The sequence below is a fragment of the Myxine glutinosa genome, unplaced genomic scaffold (assembly GCF_964187855.1).
Source record: "Myxine glutinosa unplaced genomic scaffold, kmMyxGlut1.1 SCAFFOLD_770, whole genome shotgun sequence".
In the NCBI taxonomy this organism is placed as follows: domain Eukaryota; kingdom Metazoa; phylum Chordata; class Myxini; order Myxiniformes; family Myxinidae; genus Myxine; species Myxine glutinosa.
In genome coordinates, this window is record NW_027616865.1 from 60017 (window position 1) to 82425 (window position 22409).

At 41.8% G+C, this 22409-nt stretch overlaps 2 protein-coding genes across 2 annotated transcripts in view; one reads left to right on the forward strand and one right to left on the reverse strand.

The window, feature by feature from the left end:
* Positions 1-22409, reverse strand: part of LOC137435349 (ATP-binding cassette sub-family C member 4-like) — an 87048-nt gene that overhangs the window by 46321 nt on the left and 18318 nt on the right. The window contains exon 2 of the mRNA XM_068129050.2: positions 19591-19701. Within this exon, the coding sequence (XP_067985151.2) occupies positions 19591-19701 (111 nt within the window). The remainder of the gene's footprint in view (positions 1-19590; positions 19702-22409) is intronic.
* On the forward strand, positions 16205-17426 carry LOC144889096 (uncharacterized). The gene is made up of 2 exons (XM_078768962.1): positions 16205-16325; positions 16464-17426. The coding sequence occupies exons 1-2, from the start codon at positions 16269-16271 to the stop codon at positions 17310-17312; spliced, it is 906 nt and encodes a 301-aa protein (XP_078625088.1). The 5' UTR covers positions 16205-16268; the 3' UTR covers positions 17313-17426.

Sequence of the window (22409 nt, forward strand, 5' to 3'; positions counted from 1 at the left end):
TGTGCAACGCGGATATACCTGAAGGTAAATCTGAGGTTTGCCGACTGCGAGCTGTGGAACGTCCATACCCGAAGGTGTGATTTCCCAGTCGCCTGGAGGGTGCCTTTGGATTTCCCAGTCGCCTGGAGGGCGCCTTTGCACAGCTTTGGCAGCCGGACTGTAACTGCCAACCCAACGGGATTCTGGTCTCGATTGGACATTGATCTGTCGATCGCTCGAGCGAATCGACTTTGGCTTGAAGCCGGGGAATAGAGACATTGGGAATCTTCTTCTTTTCGCTCACTTGGAGCACAGCGAGTTATATTGTACGAACCTGATGGTACCATCATAGGAATGATATACTATTTGTTGTACAATTGATTACTATTGTTTTTGTCCTGTTATTCTTTTGTGATCTTAATACAATACCTGTTGGTTTGTAACAATTGGTGTGGCTTCACCATTGATCTTTGACATACAGAATAACACATTTTTCTGCCGTGACTCCTCTCGGGGCTCGGAGGTACACCGTGACTTGGGGGTCGGGGAGGAGCACGTAACATTATGTTATTTCAGCCCTTTATTTATTCCTTCAATCCATTCATTTCTGCTTTCAATTCATTCGTATTGGGTATTCATTTTTTTTCGTTAATTCCCTCAATTTGGCCCTCAATTTTCATCAATAAAAATTGAACCAAGACCTGGTCGTGCATCGCGCCTGTTCTCTGCATCCTAGGCTCCCTCATTGGGTAGGAGGGTGGACTAACACTCGGGACGGGGGAGGCTCCAGTCCTAATCTCAAATCCCTCTACCCCCGACTCGCTTCTGTGTCCCTCAGAGCCCTCACTCTGCTCCGCCATGTCGTTCACGTCCGCCATTACGTAACGAGTAGTTTTCCCGCGTGCACGTACTTTATCTGAGGGGAAAAAAAATAAATTAAATTTAGTGACACGCTGCCTTGCGCTCTTTCCCGACACCAATCAACTAAAAATTTGGACACCCCGTTCACTACCGTCACCTCCCCCTCGATGAGAGAAAGACAACCGTTGAAATTTTTGAGTCCAATTTCCACTCAGCGGGTGTCACACTCGTTCCCTCGGACATCGCGTGTCCGCCGGGTCCGAATTCCACTCCTGACACCAGTTGTCATGTCGACCCTGAAGTGAAGACCTCAGGGTGACGGATGACCAAACCAGCCTTAACTCCGAGGTGTATGCCCAAAAATATGGTGGTGTTATCTCCTTGGCGCGCATGGGTGAGGGATAAGGAGGTCCTTACCTGAAAGGCCGCTTCCTGCGCTGTGTTTGAAAAGCTTCGCACGAGAGCAGTGTTCACCATTCAACCAGAAGAAGAGCATTATACCAAACGAGTTACATTTTTAAACATAGCTTAAAATACTCCATGGAATCGTAGTTTGTTTTACAGTGCATTCAGATGCAACCTGGGCTGACAGGTCTCGAGGTACGTACACTCGCCTCTAAGCTGTCTAGCCTGGGTTTGAATTGTGGGCCAGCTATAAACTGTCCTCCCGGTGTTTTACAGACATCAATGTGTGTCGTCCCTCGAATGGCCGTTTAAACTTGGATTCCCGTCTAACAACATTAGTTGGTGGACGTTAAAGATGCCCAAGGTATCCTTCGCTAAGAGTAGGCGAGCTATCGGCAGCACCATTGTCAAATTACAAATTTCTGCCAGAACTACAAACTGCTTGGAAAGCAATGGCACACCACCCCGTATAACCCTTGCTCAGGAAGCTGCTTCGACACACCGACACTCTGTGACAGAGTACGATTACCACAAACCTGAACAAACCATGTCAGCATTGTTGATAACAATAGCCTGTACTGAAAGTCTTTGAACAAAGGTTGCAGTGCAAAGGAGAGACACGAGAGGGAGAGAGAGAGAGAGAGAGGTGAGGGGAGGAGGGGGAGAAAAAGAGAGGAGGACAGAGAGGGGGAGAGAGAGGGAGACATGAGTGGGAGGAATAGAGAGGGGAGGGGGGAGAGAGGAGGGAGGGAAACATGGAGAGGGACAGAGAGAGAGAGGGGGGGGGGGGAGATGAAGAGGGGGAGGGAGAGAGGAGGTTGAGAAACGATTGGAAGGATGGGGTGGGGTGGGGTGGGGTTGGGGGAGTGGTAGGAAGAAGTTTCCTTCTGTATACTGTCCACCCCATGTCTCCCCACCCCATTGTTTGTCCATGTTTCCCTCTCTTTTGTCCTTCAACTCACCATTGGTGTGTCTCCACTCTCTACTGTTCTTTTGGTCCTGTTGCGTCCTGATCCGATAAGTGTTTTAGCTCTTCCATAAACCTCGATTCTGTGCATGAAAAAGTCATAGGTTGACAACCATTGCGCAGGTTTGATGGCCGAATAGTTTCATTCTGTGTTGAAGTTTCTTGGAAGGGAAATCCTCTATTATATCAGAAGGAAAGTCAACATCGTTGGATTCACCCAACCCATGGGGGCAACACACACCGGCCCACTGTTCAACATCAACTGGGACCGTTATTGGCCCAATACATGCATTGCAATAGCCTAGGAGGAGATAAGTTTCATTTTGTGGGATTTCATCCAGGACTTGTTTGGAAATAATCAAATAATCTGTCTGTCTTTCTCCTCGATATTGGCACTAAAGGTGGATGCATAGCAGGACAGCATCTGCAGGTGTGAACAGCTTCTACTCTTTCCAATCTTGAGCTACACAGGAATCAACCTAGAGCAACACACCACTGCTCGCAGCCTGCTCTCCATGAGCTCAAAGTAGAACCTAGTAGAACCAGAATGATAATATGATATGAGTTTTGAGCTGCTTGAAATGAAAGTGATCACATGAAGCAAATGTGTATGAAACTTGCTTCGGAACTGGTTGAAGCAGTTGGCTCGTGCTCTGGCGATTAGCTACTCCCATGAAATAAACAGGATTTTTTTGCACTCAACTCACTATTGGCACCAAAATCAAAGAGGATTGTCAAGTAAGTTTTATGGTGGTGATAATCCTACTGCGTATTTGCCAGCAGAAGCACACAAACATCCGCTGTCAAATTAGTCATCTACCCTTTGCACTGCAGTCTCGCCAGTGATTTCTCAACATCAGTGTTTATCTGAGGATCATAATAAAGGACACAAAGATCAACCATCGACTCGTCAGTCCCTCAATAAACGCTCCCTATCTGGCGAGAAAAACAAGAAGCATGTAACATGTTTTCCATTGTAGTATCCACATTAGAAAATGCGACACTGGATTCCTTTTACAAACGTATATGGCCAGAGATGCTGTAGCTGCAACAGGCCATATATTAAATCCATATATTAAATTTCCACACACCATGGCAGGAGCTTAAATTGACAAAACCTACCAACCACTTACTCACTTTACCTCCACCACATATTATTTAAAACGAATTTATACGACCAACCAATCGTCGCCAAAACCCCAACTGTGACAACATTGGACTATCATCCAGAGGTTCAGCCACTTTGACCTGATAGTGTTTATGAAGTGTCAGTTGAAGTAGTCTTATGAAGAATGAGCAAGGCTGTTACTGTCATTTAACGATGAAAACGCTCCAACAGAGATTGCGCTAAAACAGTGCATGGTCCTAGATATGCCCCAAAAGGACAAACACACTGTTTGTAAAAGTTAATGGGGCTCGTCATGTGGCCTCAAGGTGTTCGTGTATCAAGTAAGTGATTCGCAATATTTCAAAATTTTATAAATTTTACATACAGGTGCAAATATTTACTCTATATATGCACATATTGTAACAAATTGTAGATACTCATGTCCCTTATGCATATGAAACCAATAAAAGTCCGATGGAGGAGTTTGATGCATTAAAATTATCCACACATATTACCCGATATGCCAGAGCACAAAACTCATGGATAATTCGCTCACCTGGAATATAGTTCCGGGGAGCTTATGGAATGGCATGCCGTCCGTCCGTCAGTCCGTAAACACTTGCAACTTCTTCTCCGAAACCGCTGATGGGATCGTGAATAAACTTGGCACAAATGATAGTTGGTATGTTGCAACTAAAGTTTGTTCACGACATTAAAAAGTTCGGAGTCTAAGGGGGTGTACCAGAAGTCAAAGGGAGTCATGTTTGGCCCTCCAAAAAAAAGGTATTTGCTTTTTCCTATGAAACTACACACTACTTTGATGAAACTTGACCACAACCTTCATCACCCATGATGTAGCAAAGTTTGTTCATGGCATTAAAAAGATCAGGGTCTGAGGGAACCGACGGGGGGTGGAGGGGGGGCGGGTGGGGGGGGGGGGGAGGGTGGGTCAAAGTGAGCCCAGGTTTGATCCCCCAAAATAGGTATTTGCTTTCTTCTCTGAAACTACAAATACGATTTCGATGAAACTTGACCACAACCTTCTCCACCTGTGATGTACCAATGCTTGTTCACGACATTAAATTGGGGTTAAATCGGGATTCATGTTCAAGACCGGTTCATGCCCCAGGGTTGGGCACTTGGGGTCACAAGGGTCAAAACAGAAGTTTTTTTCACCTAACATGTGAGATATTGGGTTATTCCTTTTGGATCTTTTTGCCATCTAATGATGGCATGTGTCGGACTTGCATCAGTATTCAACTTTGCTTCAGATGGGAAGCATGGGGATTTGCGATGGTGCACCATCGACCTCGCTCTGGTATGAGAATTTTCTAATTAATCACACTGGCTTTCTTTCCTTTTGCTGTCTTGGTAGGAAGGAGGTGAGGCTGGCAAAAAGGTGGTGTCACTATTATCCAAACTCCGCAATGAAATGCTGATGGACAAACCACTCCAGTAACTTGAGGATGGTCGTTCTGATTGTGAGATTTGGAATGAGTACTTGGAATGGCAAAGAACAAAGCTGCCGCCGAATGAGGAACCCAGCTGGTTCAAATCTCCATGGCTCTATTAGTCTAGTAGGAAGATTAGGTCCCCCTGCACCCCCTGGAGATATACTTCTAATCAGTGTTTCTAGATTGGAAAAAATGTGTAGAAAATGACTAGCTATGGCCCCAAGCTGACAAAATGTCCCACATACCATTTTTATGCAAATTACTGCTGCCATTATAAAAAAAACGATTTTTGACATATCTCAGCCAATATTGCAGATAATTGAAAAATGAAGGTGTCTAGACCCATGTTTTGAAGGGCATAGATCATGATAGAACTATTCATAACATGATTACATGTGTCTATGGTATACTAGTATGCATATTAATGCTGTAATTACAAAATAATCAGTTTTACAAATGATAAGGATACGTTAATACTGCAGATAACTTAACATGGTACATAAGGGGTCTAAACCCAGGTATTTTCAAGGTTAAATGTCAACAAGATGCTCCTGAGTCTTGCATAGGGGCGGGACATTGGCAGTAACATTGGTACCACTCAACTTTTCTTCCCACCATTGACTTTGTATTGCGAGAGATTTTCACTTGCTTATTTAAAGGTTTCTCACCCAGCCCACGTAAAATCTACCAACTCCTGCTGTTAACTCCCAAACATATTTTTTTATGTTATCCAATCACAGTGCAGAAATGACAGACTAGAGATCCAAATTAGTGCTGCTATAGCTGCCATTTTACATTTCCATCCATGTAACATGCGCGCTCGCGCGCTCGTATCAATTGGTAATGTCGCGCGCTCGTATCAATTGGTAACGTTGATGTTATTGAATACCTCAGTTGAAAGTTCAGTCTTCCATTCCATCTGTGTGTTGTTCTTGGTATTCATCCTCCAATCTAGCCAGGTAAGATGCTAACTATAATGTTACTCACACTCTTGACTTCAGTTTCTGCATGAAATCATAAACAGGCAGAATAACAGCTGAGCCAGCTAGCACCATGTTAGCTAACGTTAAAGCTAGCCTCATCTATGTACAGTATGTTCCTAATGTCGGTGTAACTTAAACTTTTGTTAATGCCAAACATGAGACATATCTGTTGACTTCTGTATATGAATTGAACCAGAAAGAGGCACGACAGCTGAGCTAGCTACAGTAACTTAGCACAATGTTTCATTGGCCTAGATAGCTAACGTTAGTGTGGAAGAATTTAGATGTTTTAGCTATTAGCACTTTTGATGCCACTAAACATGGTTTAGTCAGCTAAAAAGTACCCTAGTGTAGAACATGACTCAGAACCTCTGTTACCTCACTGAAAACTCAGAGCCTCCTTTCACAGGCACTTTTAACATCATTCGTGATTTCTTATTTGTCATTTAACAGTGATGGTAGACATCGACAGCAAGCATGCCCAAAAGAAAACGGAGTGTAGAACCTGCAGCCCAAAGCTCTCCTCCTACATGCATCCTTCATGTACCATCCATGTCTGATCATGGGGATTTCACGCCCCTCCGTAAAATTAAAGGATCTGCTTCAGAAAAACTGCAACTGCTTCAAAAGATCCGGGATAGACGTCTCAACCAACCGCATGACTCCCCATGTCGTATGCAATCAGTATGTGATCAGATCCCGGCAACTCTTCCTGATGACCTAGAAAGAGTAGGATATCACAGCAAGTGTTATAAGCACTTTGTCCGCCACTTTCATCGTCTGGGAGATGATACAGAACCAGGGCCATCAACCTCATCATGGCATCACTCTCCTCGTAAACCAGGAGGTTCTGCTGAACCCATCTTCCCGCCAGAGTGTATATTTTGTGAGAAAGTTGAGACCAAAGATGCTCATCGCAATACTGAGAGGCCTACAACCTTCCCATCCTTTAAAAACAAAGAAAATGCATGGGAGCAAATCGAAACACGGGCTGAGAAAATGGGTCTCTATCGACTCCATCGAAAGGTGAAAAACAAAGACCTCTTTGCATGTGAGGCCAAACACCATCCGTCATGTTTTAAAGCTTTCTGCACAGCATTCTACAACTATGAGCGTGCGATTCACAGAGCCGAAGCACCAAAGGAGCAGGCTTGCATGTCAGCCGCCCATGAAAAGGCATTCAACTCAGTACTGGAACACATTCAAACCCAGGTCATCCAGCAGAATAAAGTTCTACAGCTTTCTTCCTTGCGCTTGCTCTATGTCGAGGAACTGAAACTGAATGGATATGAGAACTCAAATTATCGGTCAGAGAAACTACTGAAACGCCTACAGAATGACCCAATCAAGGAGCATATCCACTTCACGAAGGTTGATCATGACAAATGTGATGTCATTTCTTTCTGGCTTGTGCACAGCTCAAACATAACAGTTTCCAATGCTCTCGCACGAGCATTCACACTCGGAAGCACAAACAAGAACCAAAATGTTGCCCTCCAACTTCGCCAGGGTATTCTACAGGCTTTCAGAGAGTGTAAAGACCAACCATGGCCACCAACAGCTGAAGACATGGAGCTCAATCCTGAAGACATCCTACCTCCAGACCTTGTCCGCTTTCTCAGCGTGCTAATGACTGGCAAGGAGGGCATCGAGACAGAAAAGGTGAAGCGTCTGGTCTTCTCCATTGGACAAGATCTGTGCCGTGCAGTGTCAGATGGAAAATGGAAGTTACCAAAGCACATTCTCCTCTGTGTGACTGTAAGGCACCTGTTCCGAAGCAAACAGCTCACCACAATACTACACAGGCTTGGACACTCTGAGAGCTACGATTTCGCCTTGGAGTTGGAAACTGCTCTCGCCAAGGTCCTGGATGAAGTCTCAACTTATCGTACACCACAAATTGTGACAGGAGAGGGCAACCTTGTATTCCACTGTGAGTGGGACAACTTGAATAAAACCACTACCAGTGTGCACGGCAGCAACATTGTAAACAGTGCTGGAGGAATCATGGTGCAGGAGGTCAAGCCCGGGTTCGAGAGCAGCAAGGACCGAATGCTACCTACCATCAATAGGTCACAACAGCGTAGCCTGAAGCCCTTCGTGAATGGCGATTCAATTTGTAATTTTTCCTGAAAAAAAGGTGATTACCTGTGATGTTTGTCTAGATCTGAAACTAGCAGTGACTGGTGATTGAAATGCGGTGCCTTTTTGTGTTTCAGGTCGAGGTACGTGAACTCCCCACGATCTACAGCAACCAGGAAGAGACTGATACCAGGGTGGTTCTGTACCTCCATCATGCTGCTACCATCGGATACAAGAACGCTGTAGTCAGAACACCAGACACAGACATCCTCCTGATCCTGCTCCACCATGCCCACAACATCAAGCTGACGGTGTACCTGGATACAGGGTCAGGGAAGCATCGCCAACTTGTCAACGTCTCTGAGCTGGCAGAATCCCTGGGAGAGGACTACTGTGCCACTCTCCTGGGGTACTATGTGTTCAGCGGAGAAGACTGCACCAGTGCCTTCAAAGGGAAGGGAAAAGTCGGGCCCTTGAAAAAGCTGGAGAAGAATCCCAGGTTTCACAGGGCATTCGGTGAACTGGGTGACAACTGGGATGCCAACCCTGAGGTGGAGAGGCAGTTAGAAAAATTCACCTGTGTGATGTACGGCCAGAGTCGCGAGTCATCAGTGGACATTGTCCGTGCCAAGCTGCTACGAAAAATGGTGGGAGAGGACAAGACCCTCACATCCAAGTCCAAGGTTGATCTGGCTCGCCTTCCTCCATGCCAGTCTGCCCTGAAGCCGCACATCCAGCGTGTGAACCACCGCGTAGCATTGTACAAAAGAGCCGATCAACCTATCATCGAAAAGCCAAAACCTTATGAGGAGCAAGGATGGATAAGGACTGATGAAGGACTGTTGAAACCAATGTGGTCCAGTGGTCCCATCCTACCAACCTCACTGGTGGATCTTCTGAACACAGGAGAGCACGAAGAGGAGGAGGAAGAGGAAGGAGAAGAAGAGTTTGACTCTGACGATTTCGATGAAAATGATGATGACTGACTCAGTGTAGAATCACTAATGCTAATGATGTTTATCTAAAACAAGCAAGAGAAGAGTGGTCACATTGAGTGCTAGGACTATTTTGACAGTTGTAATATTTAGAAAAATAAAACTTTGTGTTAACGTCTGTGTAGACGGACCTTAATATGAGTCTATTATTTCGTAAAACTGTGATTATTTTGTAAATAAAGCACTAATTAGCATACTAGCAAACCATAGACACAGGTGATCTTGTTATGAATAGTTCTATCATGATCTACACCCGTCAAAACATGAGTCTAGACACCTTATTTTTTCAATTATCTGCAATATTGGCTGAGATATGTCAAAAATCGTTTTTTTGATAATGGCAGCAGTAATTTGCATAAAAATGGTATGTGGGACATTTTTTCAGCTTGGGGCCATAGCTAGTCATTTTCTACACATTTTTTCCAATCTAGAAACACTGATTAGAAGTATATCTCCGGGGGGTGCAGGGGGACCTAGTCTTCCTACTAGACTATATGTGGAGTGCTATATGTATAGGAAAGTGCAGGAAATTGTTGGACGTTGGTAAGTTATTTTGTTGGCTTCATTGTCAACCTGATGCACTCCATGCATTGTAAATGTATGTGGGTTAAAAAAAAAATTAAACATCTTGTTCATGTCAGAAAATGTCAATGCTTTTCTTCGTCTAGGCCTTGTTCAAACCAAAATACTATAACTTGCAATACCATGCTGTTAGAAAGAAACCTGTTTGACGTCTTTTTGATGGGTAAGTCTGCTTTTCAGGAGCCCAAAATTATTGATAGCAGTATGAATGACATGCTAAACTGAACCCACCCCCAAACCTCTTCCAAGTTGGGATATTGTTTATATGTTAAATATGTGGGGAGCAGGTAGTGGGAGAGAGCATTTGGGGACAAGTGACCATAACATAGTATGTGAAATGATACTGTTGAGATTTGGAGTTCTGGATAGTATAGTAAGGCTATTAGATTTACAGGTCGGCAAATTGTGAAGTTATGAGAAGAGAGTTAGATGCTCTAGATTGAGAAAAGCTCATTTGTCTGGGCTGTATGTATCAGAGAAAGGGGAGACCTTCAAGGAGCAAATGTGTAGGGTGTAGAGTAAGAATATTCCAATGAGATGTAGAGGTAGAAAGAGTCTAGAGTGGATGAGCAGGCAGTTAGGGAGTGTTATCAGGAACGAGCAGAAAGTATTTACTAGGTACAGAATAACAGGACTGGAGTCGGACTTGTATCAGTACAGGAGTAAACAGAGGCTAGTTATGATAATTGCTCGGCAGGTCAAAAGGGAAAATTAAAAGGATTTGGCCAAATAAATTAAATATATTAGCAAGGCAACCTTACATAAAAGGTAAAGAACAGGTAACAAGAAATGTGGTCCCATTCAGGAATATAAAAGAAAGATTGTTTAGTGATGAAAGTGAGATGGTGAGTTTATTAAATAGTGTTTTTTTAACATTTACACAAGAACAGTCAAGGAAACTGCCAATAGCTGAGAGTATCTGTCTTAGGTGAGCAAAGGGCCTCTTGTGGAGATCCAAGCAGGTGTGGAGGAATTTAAGAAAGAGTTTGGAGAACTAAATGGTGTTTCAAAGGAAGTGCTCGATAATATACATCCATGAGTATTGAGGGAGATGGCAGAGCCTTCTGTTAGCTGATATATTTAACTTCATCTCATCTCACTCGTCAAAAGCTGCTTGTGTATCTCACTCGATATCCTTTCTGGGGTATTTGGCCTGATCTAATATTCATTTTACTGTGTGCGTGAAGCGAAAAATGGGGTTAAATAATCGTTTCACTTTGTCTGTCTATAGATGTCGGTCTATGATTGAGGAACGACTTAATTTATTTCAATTTAGTTATATACTTGAACACTGTAGAACACAAATCACATTTTTGTCACTTCCACAAACCCCCAGTTTTGCAGCACTTGGACAAGACATTACGCCATTTTACACCATCTCGACCAATCAAATTTGCCGCTCGTGCTTTCAGGTGAGGGAATATCGAGATCCAGACAAAATCTCAGCTTGCAGGAAATGCAGATCGTGCTCGGTAGTGCAAATCAAGAGTTTAAAAGACCTTTCCCATGTCCTTTTTCTCAAGTTTGTGTGGGGTAAATATGAACTTTCTAGTTTATTTTATCAATGTCACTTTTAAATTTGTAAATAAAGAAGTTTCTGAGTGTTAATTTTTTTTATTTTCCCAAAGATTCATTGAATTTCTTCCATTACTTTTAATGTTTCCTCGAAAGGCCAAATTAAGTTATGATTGTCCTTGCTCTTCCACGAGACTTGTCTTTGCATATAAATATTTTTAAGGGGTGAAGCCACTTCAATATCTGGCTATGTCCGTCGGTCTGTCAAAAAATGAAGAAGAAGAACCGCTCTAGCCCACCATGTTTAATTCTAAAGGGTTGTAAAGGGTAATTCTAAAGGGTTCTAAAGGATAATTCTAAAGAGTATTTCTAAAGCGTAATTCTAAGGGGTTCTAAAGGGTAATTCTAAAGGGTAATTCTAAAGGGTTCTAAAGGGCAATTCCAATAAATTCTTCAGGGTAATTTTAATGGGTTCTAATGGGTTTTAAAGGGTAATTATGTTGGGTTTTTAAGGGTAATTCTGAAGGGTAATTCTAATGAGTTCTAAAGAGGGTTCTAAAGTGTAATTCTAAGGGGTTCTAATGGGTAATTATAAAGGGTTCTAAAGGGCAATTTTAAAGGGTTCTAAAGGGCAATTCTAATGGGTTCTAAAGAGTAATTCTAATGGGTTCTAAAAGGTAATTATAAAGGGTTCTAAGGGGTTTTAAAGGGTAATTATAATGGGTTCTACAGGGTAATTCTAATGAGTTCTAAAGTGTTCTAAAGGGTAATGCTAAAGGGTTCTATAGGGTAATTATAAAGGGTTCTAAAGGGTAATAATAGTGGGTTCTTAAGGGTAATTCTAAAGGGAAGTTCTAATGAGTCCTAAAACGTTCTAAAGGGTAATTCTAAGGGGTTCTAAAGGGTAATTATAAAGGGTTCTAAAGGGCAATTCTAAATGGTTCTAAAGGGCAATTCTAATGGATTCTTAAAGGTAATTCTAATGGGTTATAAAGGGTAAATCGAAAGGGTTTCTACGGGGTTTTAAAGGGTAATTATAGTGGGTTTTTAAGGGTAATGCTAAAGGGTAATTCTAATAAGTTCTAAAGATGGTTCTAAAGTGTCATTCTAAAGGGTAATTCTAAGGGGTTCTAAAGGGTAATTCTAAAGGGTTCTAAAGAGCAATTCTAAAGGGTTCTAAAGGGCAATTCTAAAGGGTTCTAAAGGTCAATTCTAATGGGTTCTGAAAGGTAATTCTAATGGGTTCTAAAGGGTAATTCTAACGGGTTCTAAAGGGTAATTCTAACGGGTTCTAAAGGGTAATTCTAAAGGGTTCTAAGGGGTTTTAAAGGGTAATTATAATGGGTTCTTAAGGGTAATTCGAAAGGGTAATTCTAATGAGTTCTAAAATGTTCTAAAGGGTCATTCTAAGGGGTTCTAAAGGGTTCTAAAGGGTTCTAAAGGGCAATTCTAAATGGTTCTAAAGGTAATTCTAATGGGTTATAAAGGGTAAATCGAAAGGGTTTCTAAGGGGTTTTAAAGGGTAATTATAGTGTTTTTAAGGGTAATGCTAAAGGGTAATTCTAATAAGTTTTAAAGACGGTTCTAAAGTGTCATTCTAAAGGGTAATTCTAAGGGGTTCTAAAGGGTAATTCTAAAGGGTTCTAAAGGGCAATTCTAAAGGGTTCTAAAGGTCAATTCTAATGGGTTCTGAAAGGTAATTCTAATGGGTTCTAAAGGGTAATTCTAAAGGGTTCTAAGGGGTTTTAAAGGATAATTATAATGGGTTCTTAAGGGTAATTCGAAAGGGTAATTCTAATGAGTTCTAAAATGTTCTAAAAGGGTAAAGGTTCTATAGGGTAATTCTAAAGGGTTCTAAAGGGTAATAGTAGTGGGTTCTTTCAAGTGATTCTAAAGGGTAATTCTAATGAGTTCTAAAGGGTTATAAAATGTAATTCTAAAGGGTTCTAAAGGGTAATAATTATTGGTTCTTAAGGGTAATTCTAAAGGGTAATGATAATGAGTTTTAAAGGGTTCTAAAGCATAATTATAAAAGGTTATAAAGGGTTCTAAAGGGTAATTCTAATGGGTTCTAAAGGGTAATTATAAAGGGTAATTCGAATGGCTTTAGTTCGTTCCTAGGCTTTGCCTATTTCATATTAAAAATGCCAAACTGAACCGCTTCCTTCGGACACAGGTGCGATAATTTTATTTAATATTAAATGAGATGACTGATTGCAGCATTTTAAAAGTTTGTTTATTAAGATTTAATTGAATGTGCATGTTTAAATTAGCTATTCACGAACTGGTAAATTGCTTACATAGTATCAGTTCACTGATGGCACCAGTGTAGAGTACCATGTACTACTACACTGTTTCATTTGGTAATTGGATGGCTTTTCCTTGTCAAATTTGTCATCGATAATGTCATCTCAGGTCATGTCAAATATATATTTTACATGAACATGAAATCACATGTTGCAATAACACACCGAATGCATGCCATTTTGTGAACAGTTTTAGTCTAGTAGGAAGATTAGGTCCCCCTGCACCCCCTGGAGATATACTTCTAATCAGTGTTTCTAGATTGGAAAAAATGTGTAGAAAATGACTAGCTATGGCCCCAAGCTGAAAAAATGTCCCACATACCATTTTTATGCAAATTACTGCTGCCATTATCAAAAAAACGATTTTTGACATATCTCAGCCAATATTGCAGATAATTGAAAAATGAAGGTGTCTAGACCCATGTTTTGAAGGGCATAGATCATGATAGAACTATTCATAACATGATTACATGTGTCTATGGTATACTAGTATGCATATTAATGCTGTAATTACAAAATAATCAGTTTTACAAATGATAAGGATACGTTAATACTGCAGATAACTTAACATGGTACATAAGGGGTCTAAACCCAGGTATTTTCAAGGTTAAATGTCAACAAGATGCTCCTGAGTCTTGCATAGGGGCGGGACATTGGCAGTAACATTGGTACCACTAAACTTTTCTTCCCACCATTGACTTTGTATTGCGAGAGATTTTCACTTGCTTATTTAAAGGTTTCTCACCCAGCCCACGTAAAATCTACCAACTCCTGCTGTTAACTCCCAAACATATTTTTTTATGTTATCCAATCACAGTGCAGAAATGACAGACTAGAGATCCAAATTAGTGCTGCTATAGCTGCCATTTTACATTTCCATCCATGTAACATGCGCGCTCGCGCGCTCGTATCAATTGGTAATGTCGCGCGCTCGTATCAATTGGTAACGTTGATGTTATTGAATACCTCAGTTGAAAGTTCAGTCTTCCATTCCATCTGTGTGTTGTTCTTGGTATTCATCCTCCAATCTAGCCAGGTAAGATGCTAACTATAATGTTACTCACACTCTTGACTTCAGTTTCTGCATGAAATCATAAACAGGCAGAATAACAGCTGAGCCAGCTAGCACCATGTTAGCTAACGTTAAAGCTAGCCTCATCTATGTACAGTATGTTCCTAATGTCGGTGTAACTTAAACTTTTGTTAATGCCAAACATGAGACATATCTGTTGACTTCTGTATATGAATTGAACCAGAAAGAGGCACGACAGCTGAGCTAGCTACAGTAACTTAGCACAATGTTTCATTGGCCTAGATAGCTAACGTTAGTGTGGAAGAATTTAGATGTTTTAGCTATTAGCACTTTTGATGCCACTAAACATGGTTTAGTCAGCTAAAAAGTACCCTAGTGTAGAACATGACTCAGAACCTCTGTTACCTCACTGAAAACTCAGAGCCTCCTTTCACAGGCACTTTTAACATCATTCGTGATTTCTTATTTGTCATTTAACAGTGATGGTAGACATCGACAGCAAGCATGCCCAAAAGAAAACGGAGTGTAGAACCTGCAGCCCAAAGCTCTCCTCCTACATGCATCCTTCATGTACCATCCATGTCTGATCATGGGGATTTCACGCCCCTCCGTAAAATTAAAGGATCTGCTTCAGAAAAACTGCAACTGCTTCAAAAGATCCGGGATAGACGTCTCAACCAACCGCATGACTCCCCATGTCGTATGCAATCAGTATGTGATCAGATCCCGGCAACTCTTCCTGATGACCTAGAAAGAGTAGGATATCACAGCAAGTGTTATAAGCACTTTGTCCGCCACTTTCATCGTCTGGGAGATGATACAGAACCAGGGCCATCAACCTCATCATGGCATCACTCTCCTCGTAAACCAGGAGGTTCTGCTGAACCCATCTTCCCGCCAGAGTGTATATTTTGTGAGAAAGTTGAGACCAAAGATGCTCATCGCAATACTGAGAGGCCTACAACCTTCCCATCCTTTAAAAACAAAGAAAATGCATGGGAGCAAATCGAAACACGGGCTGAGAAAATGGGTCTCTATCGACTCCATCGAAAGGTGAAAAACAAAGACCTCTTTGCATGTGAGGCCAAACACCATCCGTCATGTTTTAAAGCTTTCCGCACAGCATTCTACAACTATGAGCGTGCGATTCACAGAGCCGAAGCACCAAAGGAGCAGGCTTGCATGTCAGCCGCCCATGAAAAGGCATTCAACTCAGTACTGGAACACATTCAAACCCAGGTCATCCAGCAGAATAAAGTTCTACAGCTTTCTTCCTTGCGCTTGCTCTATGTCGAGGAACTGAAACTGAATGGATATGAGAACTCAAATTATCGGTCAGAGAAACTACTGAAACGCCTACAGAATGACCCAATCAAGGAGCATATCCACTTCACGAAGGTTGATCATGACAAATGTGATGTCATTTCTTTCTGGCTTGTGCACAGCTCAAACATAACAGTTTCCAATGCTCTCGCACGAGCATTCACACTCGGAAGCACAAACAAGAACCAAAATGTTGCCCTCCAACTTCGCCAGGGTATTCTACAGGCTTTCAGAGAGTGTAAAGACCAACCATGGCCACCAACAGCTGAAGACATGGAGCTCAATCCTGAAGACATCCTACCTCCAGACCTTGTCCGCTTTCTCAGCGTGCTAATGACTGGCAAGGAGGGCATCGAGACAGAAAAGGTGAAGCGTCTGGTCTTCTCCATTGGACAAGATCTGTGCCGTGCAGTGTCAGATGGAAAATGGAAGTTACCAAAGCACATTCTCCTCTGTGTGACTGTAAGGCACCTGTTCCGAAGCAAACAGCTCACCACAATACTACACAGGCTTGGACACTCTGAGAGCTGGATCATTCTGGCTGGACCAGCAACCAGGAAGCCATATGACTTCAAAATGTTCCTTGCAAATGACGACAACAAAAAGCAGATGTGCCAGCTTCTTCTGAAAGTGTGGAGTGGACAAGAGGCAGCTACCAGGCTGGAGAGAACAGAGATGGCTGTGCTGATCGTGGAGGGGAAGGCCCACCAACTTGCCTCAACGAATGGCAAGGTAAAATTGAAAGCCCTTCGTGAATGGCGATTCAATTTGTAATTTTTCCTGAAAAAAAGGTGATTACCTGTGATGTTTGTCTAGATCTGAAACTGGCAGTGACTGGTGATTGAAATGCGGTGCCTTTTTGTGTTTCAGGTCGAGGTACGTGAACTCCCCACGATCTACAGCAACCAGGAAGAGACTGATACCAGGGTGGTTCTGTACCTCCATCATGCTGCTACCATCGGATACAAGAACGCTGTAGTCAGAACACCGGACACAGACATCCTCCTGATCCTGCTCCACCATGCCCACAACATCAAGCTGACGGTGTACCTGGATACAGGGTCAGGGAAGCATCGCCAACTTGTCAACGTCTCTGAGCTGGCAGAATCCCTGGGAGAGGACTACTGTGCCACTCTCCTGGGGTACTATGTGTTCAGCGGAGAAGACTGCACCAGTGCCTTCAAAGGGAAGGGAAAAGTCGGGCCCTTGAAAAAGCTGGAGAAGAATCCCAGGTTTCACAGGGCATTCGGTGAACTGGGTGACAACTGGGATGCCAACCCTGAGGTGGAGAGGCAGTTAGAAAAATTCACCTGTGTGATGTACGGCCAGAGTCGCGAGTCATCAGTGGACATTGTCCGTGCCAAGCTGCTACGAAAAATGGTGGGAGAGGACAAGACCCTCACATCCAAGTCCAAGGTTGATCTGGCTCGCCTTCCTCCATGCCAGTCTGCCCTGAAGCCGCACATCCAGCGTGTGAACCACCGCGTAGCATTGTACAAAAGAGCCGATCAACCTATCATCGAAAAGCCAAAACCTTATGAGGAGCAAGGATGGATAAGGACTGATGAAGGACTGTTGAAACCAATGTGGTCCAGTGGTCCCATCCTACCAACCTCACTGGTGGATCTTCTGAACACAGGAGAGCACGAAGAGGAGGAGGAAGAGGAAGGAGAAGAAGAGTTTGACTCTGACGATTTCGATGAAAATGATGATGACTGACTCAGTGTAGAATCACTAATGCTAATGATGTTTATCTAAAACAAGCAAGAGAAGAGTGGTCACATTGAGTGCTAGGACTATTTTGACAGTTGTAATATTTAGAAAAATAAAACTTTGTGTTAACGTCTGTGTAGACGGACCTTAATATGAGTCTATTATTTCGTAAAACTGTGATTATTTTGTAAATAAAGCACTAATTAGCATACTAGTATACCATAGACACATGTAATCTTGTTATGAATAGTTCTATCATGATCTATGCCCTTCAAAACATGAGTCTAGACACCTTATTTTTTCAATTATCTGCAATATTGGCTGAGATATGTCAAAAATCGTTTTTTTGATAATGGCAGCAGTAATTTGCATAAAAATGGTATGTGGGACATTGTTTCAGCTTGGGGCCATAGCTAGTCATTTTCTACACATTTTTTCCAATCTAGAAACACTGATTAGAAGTATATCTCCGGGGGGTGCAGGGGGACCTAATCTTCCTACTAGACTCATTGAAAATTTGAAAGTCAATTACAGCAGCAAACTCAGTCATAACGGTATCAACCAACATGTTTACCTTCAACAGTGTCATGCTGTAGGTTTGCAAGAACAAAATGTTTTTGCATACATGTTGGGGGTACCTAGGGTCAGGTCATGGACACAACCCCGTCCTCCCACCTGCAAGGGTTGGGAGCCATCGTATGAGGAAATTCGGCCATTTGGCCCAACATTTCAGTGGTGCACTCCCGCATTAATTTTTGCTGTGCAGCTTTAAACATAAAATCTTCCTGATGTTTTAAGAAAGTCTAAATACATCGATCATGTTTGGGTGACACAACCTGTGTGCGTTTACAATTGAAGCCCTTCCTGCATTTATTTTCTGCTACCCTTGTGCAATGTCTGTTCCGCTTTGATTACGCATCAGTCGATGAACCCATTGCCCTTTGTTCCATCATTTAGTTACTCCATGGATCAAAGTTTCTGTACACAGAAAAATGTAAAATCAGAAGAGCTTATAACTTAACTTCACTTAAGGTTGACAAGGTCACAGATTAGTCCTTGGAAAATAAACCTTCAAATAAAAGGTAAATGTACACATATACTTTGGACTCTAGACAAGCGTCGTTCTGCTTTTAGATGCTCACCTGAGATCACAACCAACATAAAAAGCCAATAATGCCAATAAAGTTTTTTGTTTAATGGTTTTTTTAGACAACAACACAACTATTCCACAATTACCCAAGCGTAAAGTATATTACACACAGGTAAGCAAATATATATTTCAATAGTAAGGCTTCTCGTTAATTATTCACTTACTGATTGTGTGTGAATATTTCCTTATTATCCCCATTATCATCACCTTTGTGTCCCAATTTCAAAATACCACGACAACTCAAATCGTTCCATATATTATCTTCAAGCCAGGAATAATTAACTAAACTACTCGTATTTTCTCTTTCCTGATTAACAGCAGTATATACAGGTTGTCCATGAACTCCTCGTGCAACTTTGAATATTTACAACTTTTGATGTACACATGAGAGAAACAAACTATGAATGCTGCATGAAAGTATCATTCATATAGTTTTGCTAATGTTAATGTTGTAATTAAAATTGTTATTATTTGTGTTGTGAAGTCCACAATTCTCCTGGGTTTGACGAGTTGACATTTTCAAACGAAGTAAAGTCTACATCAATGGTAAAGCCTATTCAGCTTTACATTTGGGTTCACAATCACTGTGTGTGTGTGTGTGTGTGTGTGTGTGTGTGTGTGTGTGTGTGTGTGTGTGTGTGTGTGTGTGTGTGTGTTGCATTTTAATGCACGCACCAACCATTATTCAAGGAAAGATGTAGAGCTGGTTCCACATGATAATTTAGTGACCATCCCTACCTTGTTTACATACTTTTGGCACACCACACCACCCCTACATCCTTTTACATTTGAAAAAATGTTTTTTATTACTTGTAACATCTAAAAGAGATACAACATCAAGGTTAGACTGTACACTCAATGTTTTTCTCTGGACCCATTTATCTAGTAAGTGTTCACCTCACCACCAAACAACCCGTGCTATTCCACACCTCATAGAGTAGGACATTGAGTAGGAATTAGAAAATACAGCAAATAATCACACAGTAAAGTAAACACTTCATCTGTGACCCACAAATATTTCGATCTTTAGACATAGGCGGTGACTCTGTGACAAAGTGATACCTGCTAAACTCAGGATGCAGACCGATACATCACATACCATTACAGGCAAACAAGCTTATCGAGCATGCTCACCGCACCAAGCGCTCGCCCAAATATTCAGAACTGTCCTGTGGAAGCACAGTGAACATATCATCTTCTTCCAGCTGTCGCTTGTATCCCATGGAAAAGAGCGAGTTGAGCCACCTGCACACAGCAGTGGGGATACATCATGGCAGGTTGGCAACAGACTAATGGGCAGCAGTCATGTGTGCATGAAGGTGTTCCAATTTGGAACCAACTGTGTGGGAAAGTTACCTCTCTTTGAAAGTCATTAAGGAGTCAACTGGCTTTTTGGTAAATGGCTTGAATGGTAATTCCCCTGAGACTACATTGGTTTCCAGTCGTTAGCAATATGGCTTCCATCAACCGGATTTGAATCTACAGGCTCCAGTATGCCGATCAATATATTCCATTGGATAGCTAATAAAGTGGCAATTCTCCAGTGTATTTAGCACTAGACTACCACCGTATCTAGAATGTATGATAAGGTAAATTCAGCATTGAAATATGCAATCACAAAAAAAAGGATTTGATCCATAGAAAAGAAAAAGACAACAACAACAACAAATTGCACATTGACATATGATAAGCAAATTTAAGATAGCCTAGAGCAGTGTTTCCCAACTTTTTTCGCTATGTGGCCCAACTGGCTTTTGACCTGACATGTCATGGCCCAGTGGGGATCATAGCAATTTTTTGAAACCAAAGAAATGTCAATAAGAACCACAACTGTATTCAATTTAGACTTTTAGAGTATTTAATGGAACAATATTTCTCATTTGAACAATTTATTTGTGAAATGAATTAATGCGAGTGAAGTAAAGCAAATTTATTTGTGGCAAAGGGTCTTGCGAGAAATTTTTAGAACAGAACATCAAGAAAATCAATTGAAAAGGCAAATTAACACTTCAGACTTCAAGGCTTTTCCATAAAAAACAAATATTAATTTTAAATTAAGAAATGAAACTCTGTTAACACATTGCAATAATAACCAGGAAAATAAAAAATATTTGAAAAATCATCTCCAGGGTGCTTTGCTTGTGGGCTGTAACACAAAACATTGCAGTATCTGCCAATTGAAAAAAAACAAACCAGTTGAACCTAAAGCTACTTTAATGAGAGATGTTCTCCTGAATTTTCTGCACCAGTTTCCAAATCCTAGGTTCTGTTGTAGAAAGCGCACATCTAAAAATTGCCTCACATTCAAAGCGGTTCCGAGCCTTGGTCTTCAGCTGCACCAACGTTGAGAAGCCTGATTCACAAAGATAAGTTGTTGCAAAGGGCAGGAGTTAGGCATTCCTTTGCAATGTTGGGGTAGCTTCCCATCATTTTTGGCCAAAACTCGGAGATAGAGGAAGCTTCTAAGACATCTCTGCATCCAGAATCATTTTGAAATTCAATCAGCTCATCTTGCAGGTCATCCTGGACGTCACTGCCTTTAACAAGAAAAGGATTCCTCATGAGCGCCAGTCCTTCTCTCCCAATTTCTGGAAAGTACTGCAGAAATTATTCTCGGAGACAGCTGAGGTGTGTCACAACATCCTTTGCAACGTCAGGATCCAACGGCTCATTAATAGTGACTTCTGAAAGAGATTCGAACATGGTAAAGTTCCCTTCCTCAGACTTTCGTTTCCAGTTTTCAAGCTTCTGTATAAATGCACTGAGAGTGTCAATGAACTGAATGATAGTTGTTCTTTCCTTGCAGCTTTAGATTCAGTCTGGTCAGTTGATCAAAAATATCCATAAGGTATGCGAGGTGAAAGACCCACAGCTTTTCTTGGAAAGAAGCTTCAAGTTTGTGCTTTTCTTGCATCTGTAGGAAACTCTGCATCTCTTCTCGTAGTTCAAATACTCGTGCCACAACATTTCCTTTTGATAGCCAACGTACCTTGGGGTAGTAAAGCAGGTTCTCATGCTCTGAATCCATTTCTGTGCACAATTGCATGAACAGTCGGGAATTCAAAGCACTGCTTTTTACGTAGTTCACAATTTTGATGACTTGTTCAAGAACATCCTGAAGATGAGATGGAAGGGTTTTTGAAGCAAGAGCTTGCCGATGAATCAGACAATGAACATAAATGATGCCTGGAGATAGATTTCGAACAAGCGCTTGGAAGCCACTTTTGGCTCCGAGCATAGCTGGGGCGCCATCGGTGCACACTCCACAGAGATTGTGCCAGTTAATTTCCTCATGGTCAAAGAACTCTGTTACTTTTTCCATCACATCCACAGCTCTGATATTTCTTTCGAGAGAACAGCAGAATAAGAATTCTTCCTTGATGGAATCACCCTTCACATACCGAACGAAGGCAAGAAGCTGGGAACAGGATGAAGCATCTGTGGATTCATCCAACTGAATTGAGAACAATCCAAATGCAGCGTCTTTGATTTCAGCAATCACCTGTTCTTTTATGTCACTGGACAAGTCAGCAATCCTCCATTGAACCGTATTATTTGACAGAGAAATTTTGTTGAACTTTTTTTAAAGCTTCTTCTCCAAGCAGAATCCTAGCCATCTTCAGAGCACATGGCTTGTTTTGAGTCTCTCCGACTGTGTGAGGTTTCTTTGTTGCGCAATGAGGACGGCGCTTGTTTTGCTGAAATAATGTTCCATATTGATCCAAGTGCTGGCACTTCACGTTCTCTTCCATTCGCTTGAAGAAGTCCACATCCTTATGTTGATGATGTGGATGAATCTTCTCCAAATGGAGCTTCAACTTCGATAGCTGCAAAGATTGATTTCCGAGAACTTTCTGGCACAGGACGCATTGTCCCTTTAATTCTCCACGATCATGTAAGGATGTGAATCCAAACTTTTGCTCATCATATCCTCGTTTTGTCATTTCAGAAGG

Coding starts and splice junctions, on each gene's coding strand:
- LOC144889096 (XM_078768962.1), top strand. CDS start 16,269: ATGGCTGTGCTGATCGTGGAGGGGAAGGCCCACCAACTTGCCTCAACG. Junction 16,326..16,463: donor TTGCCTCAACGAATGGCAAG/GTAAAATTGAAA, acceptor TTTGTGTTTCAG/GTCGAGGTACGTGAACTCCC.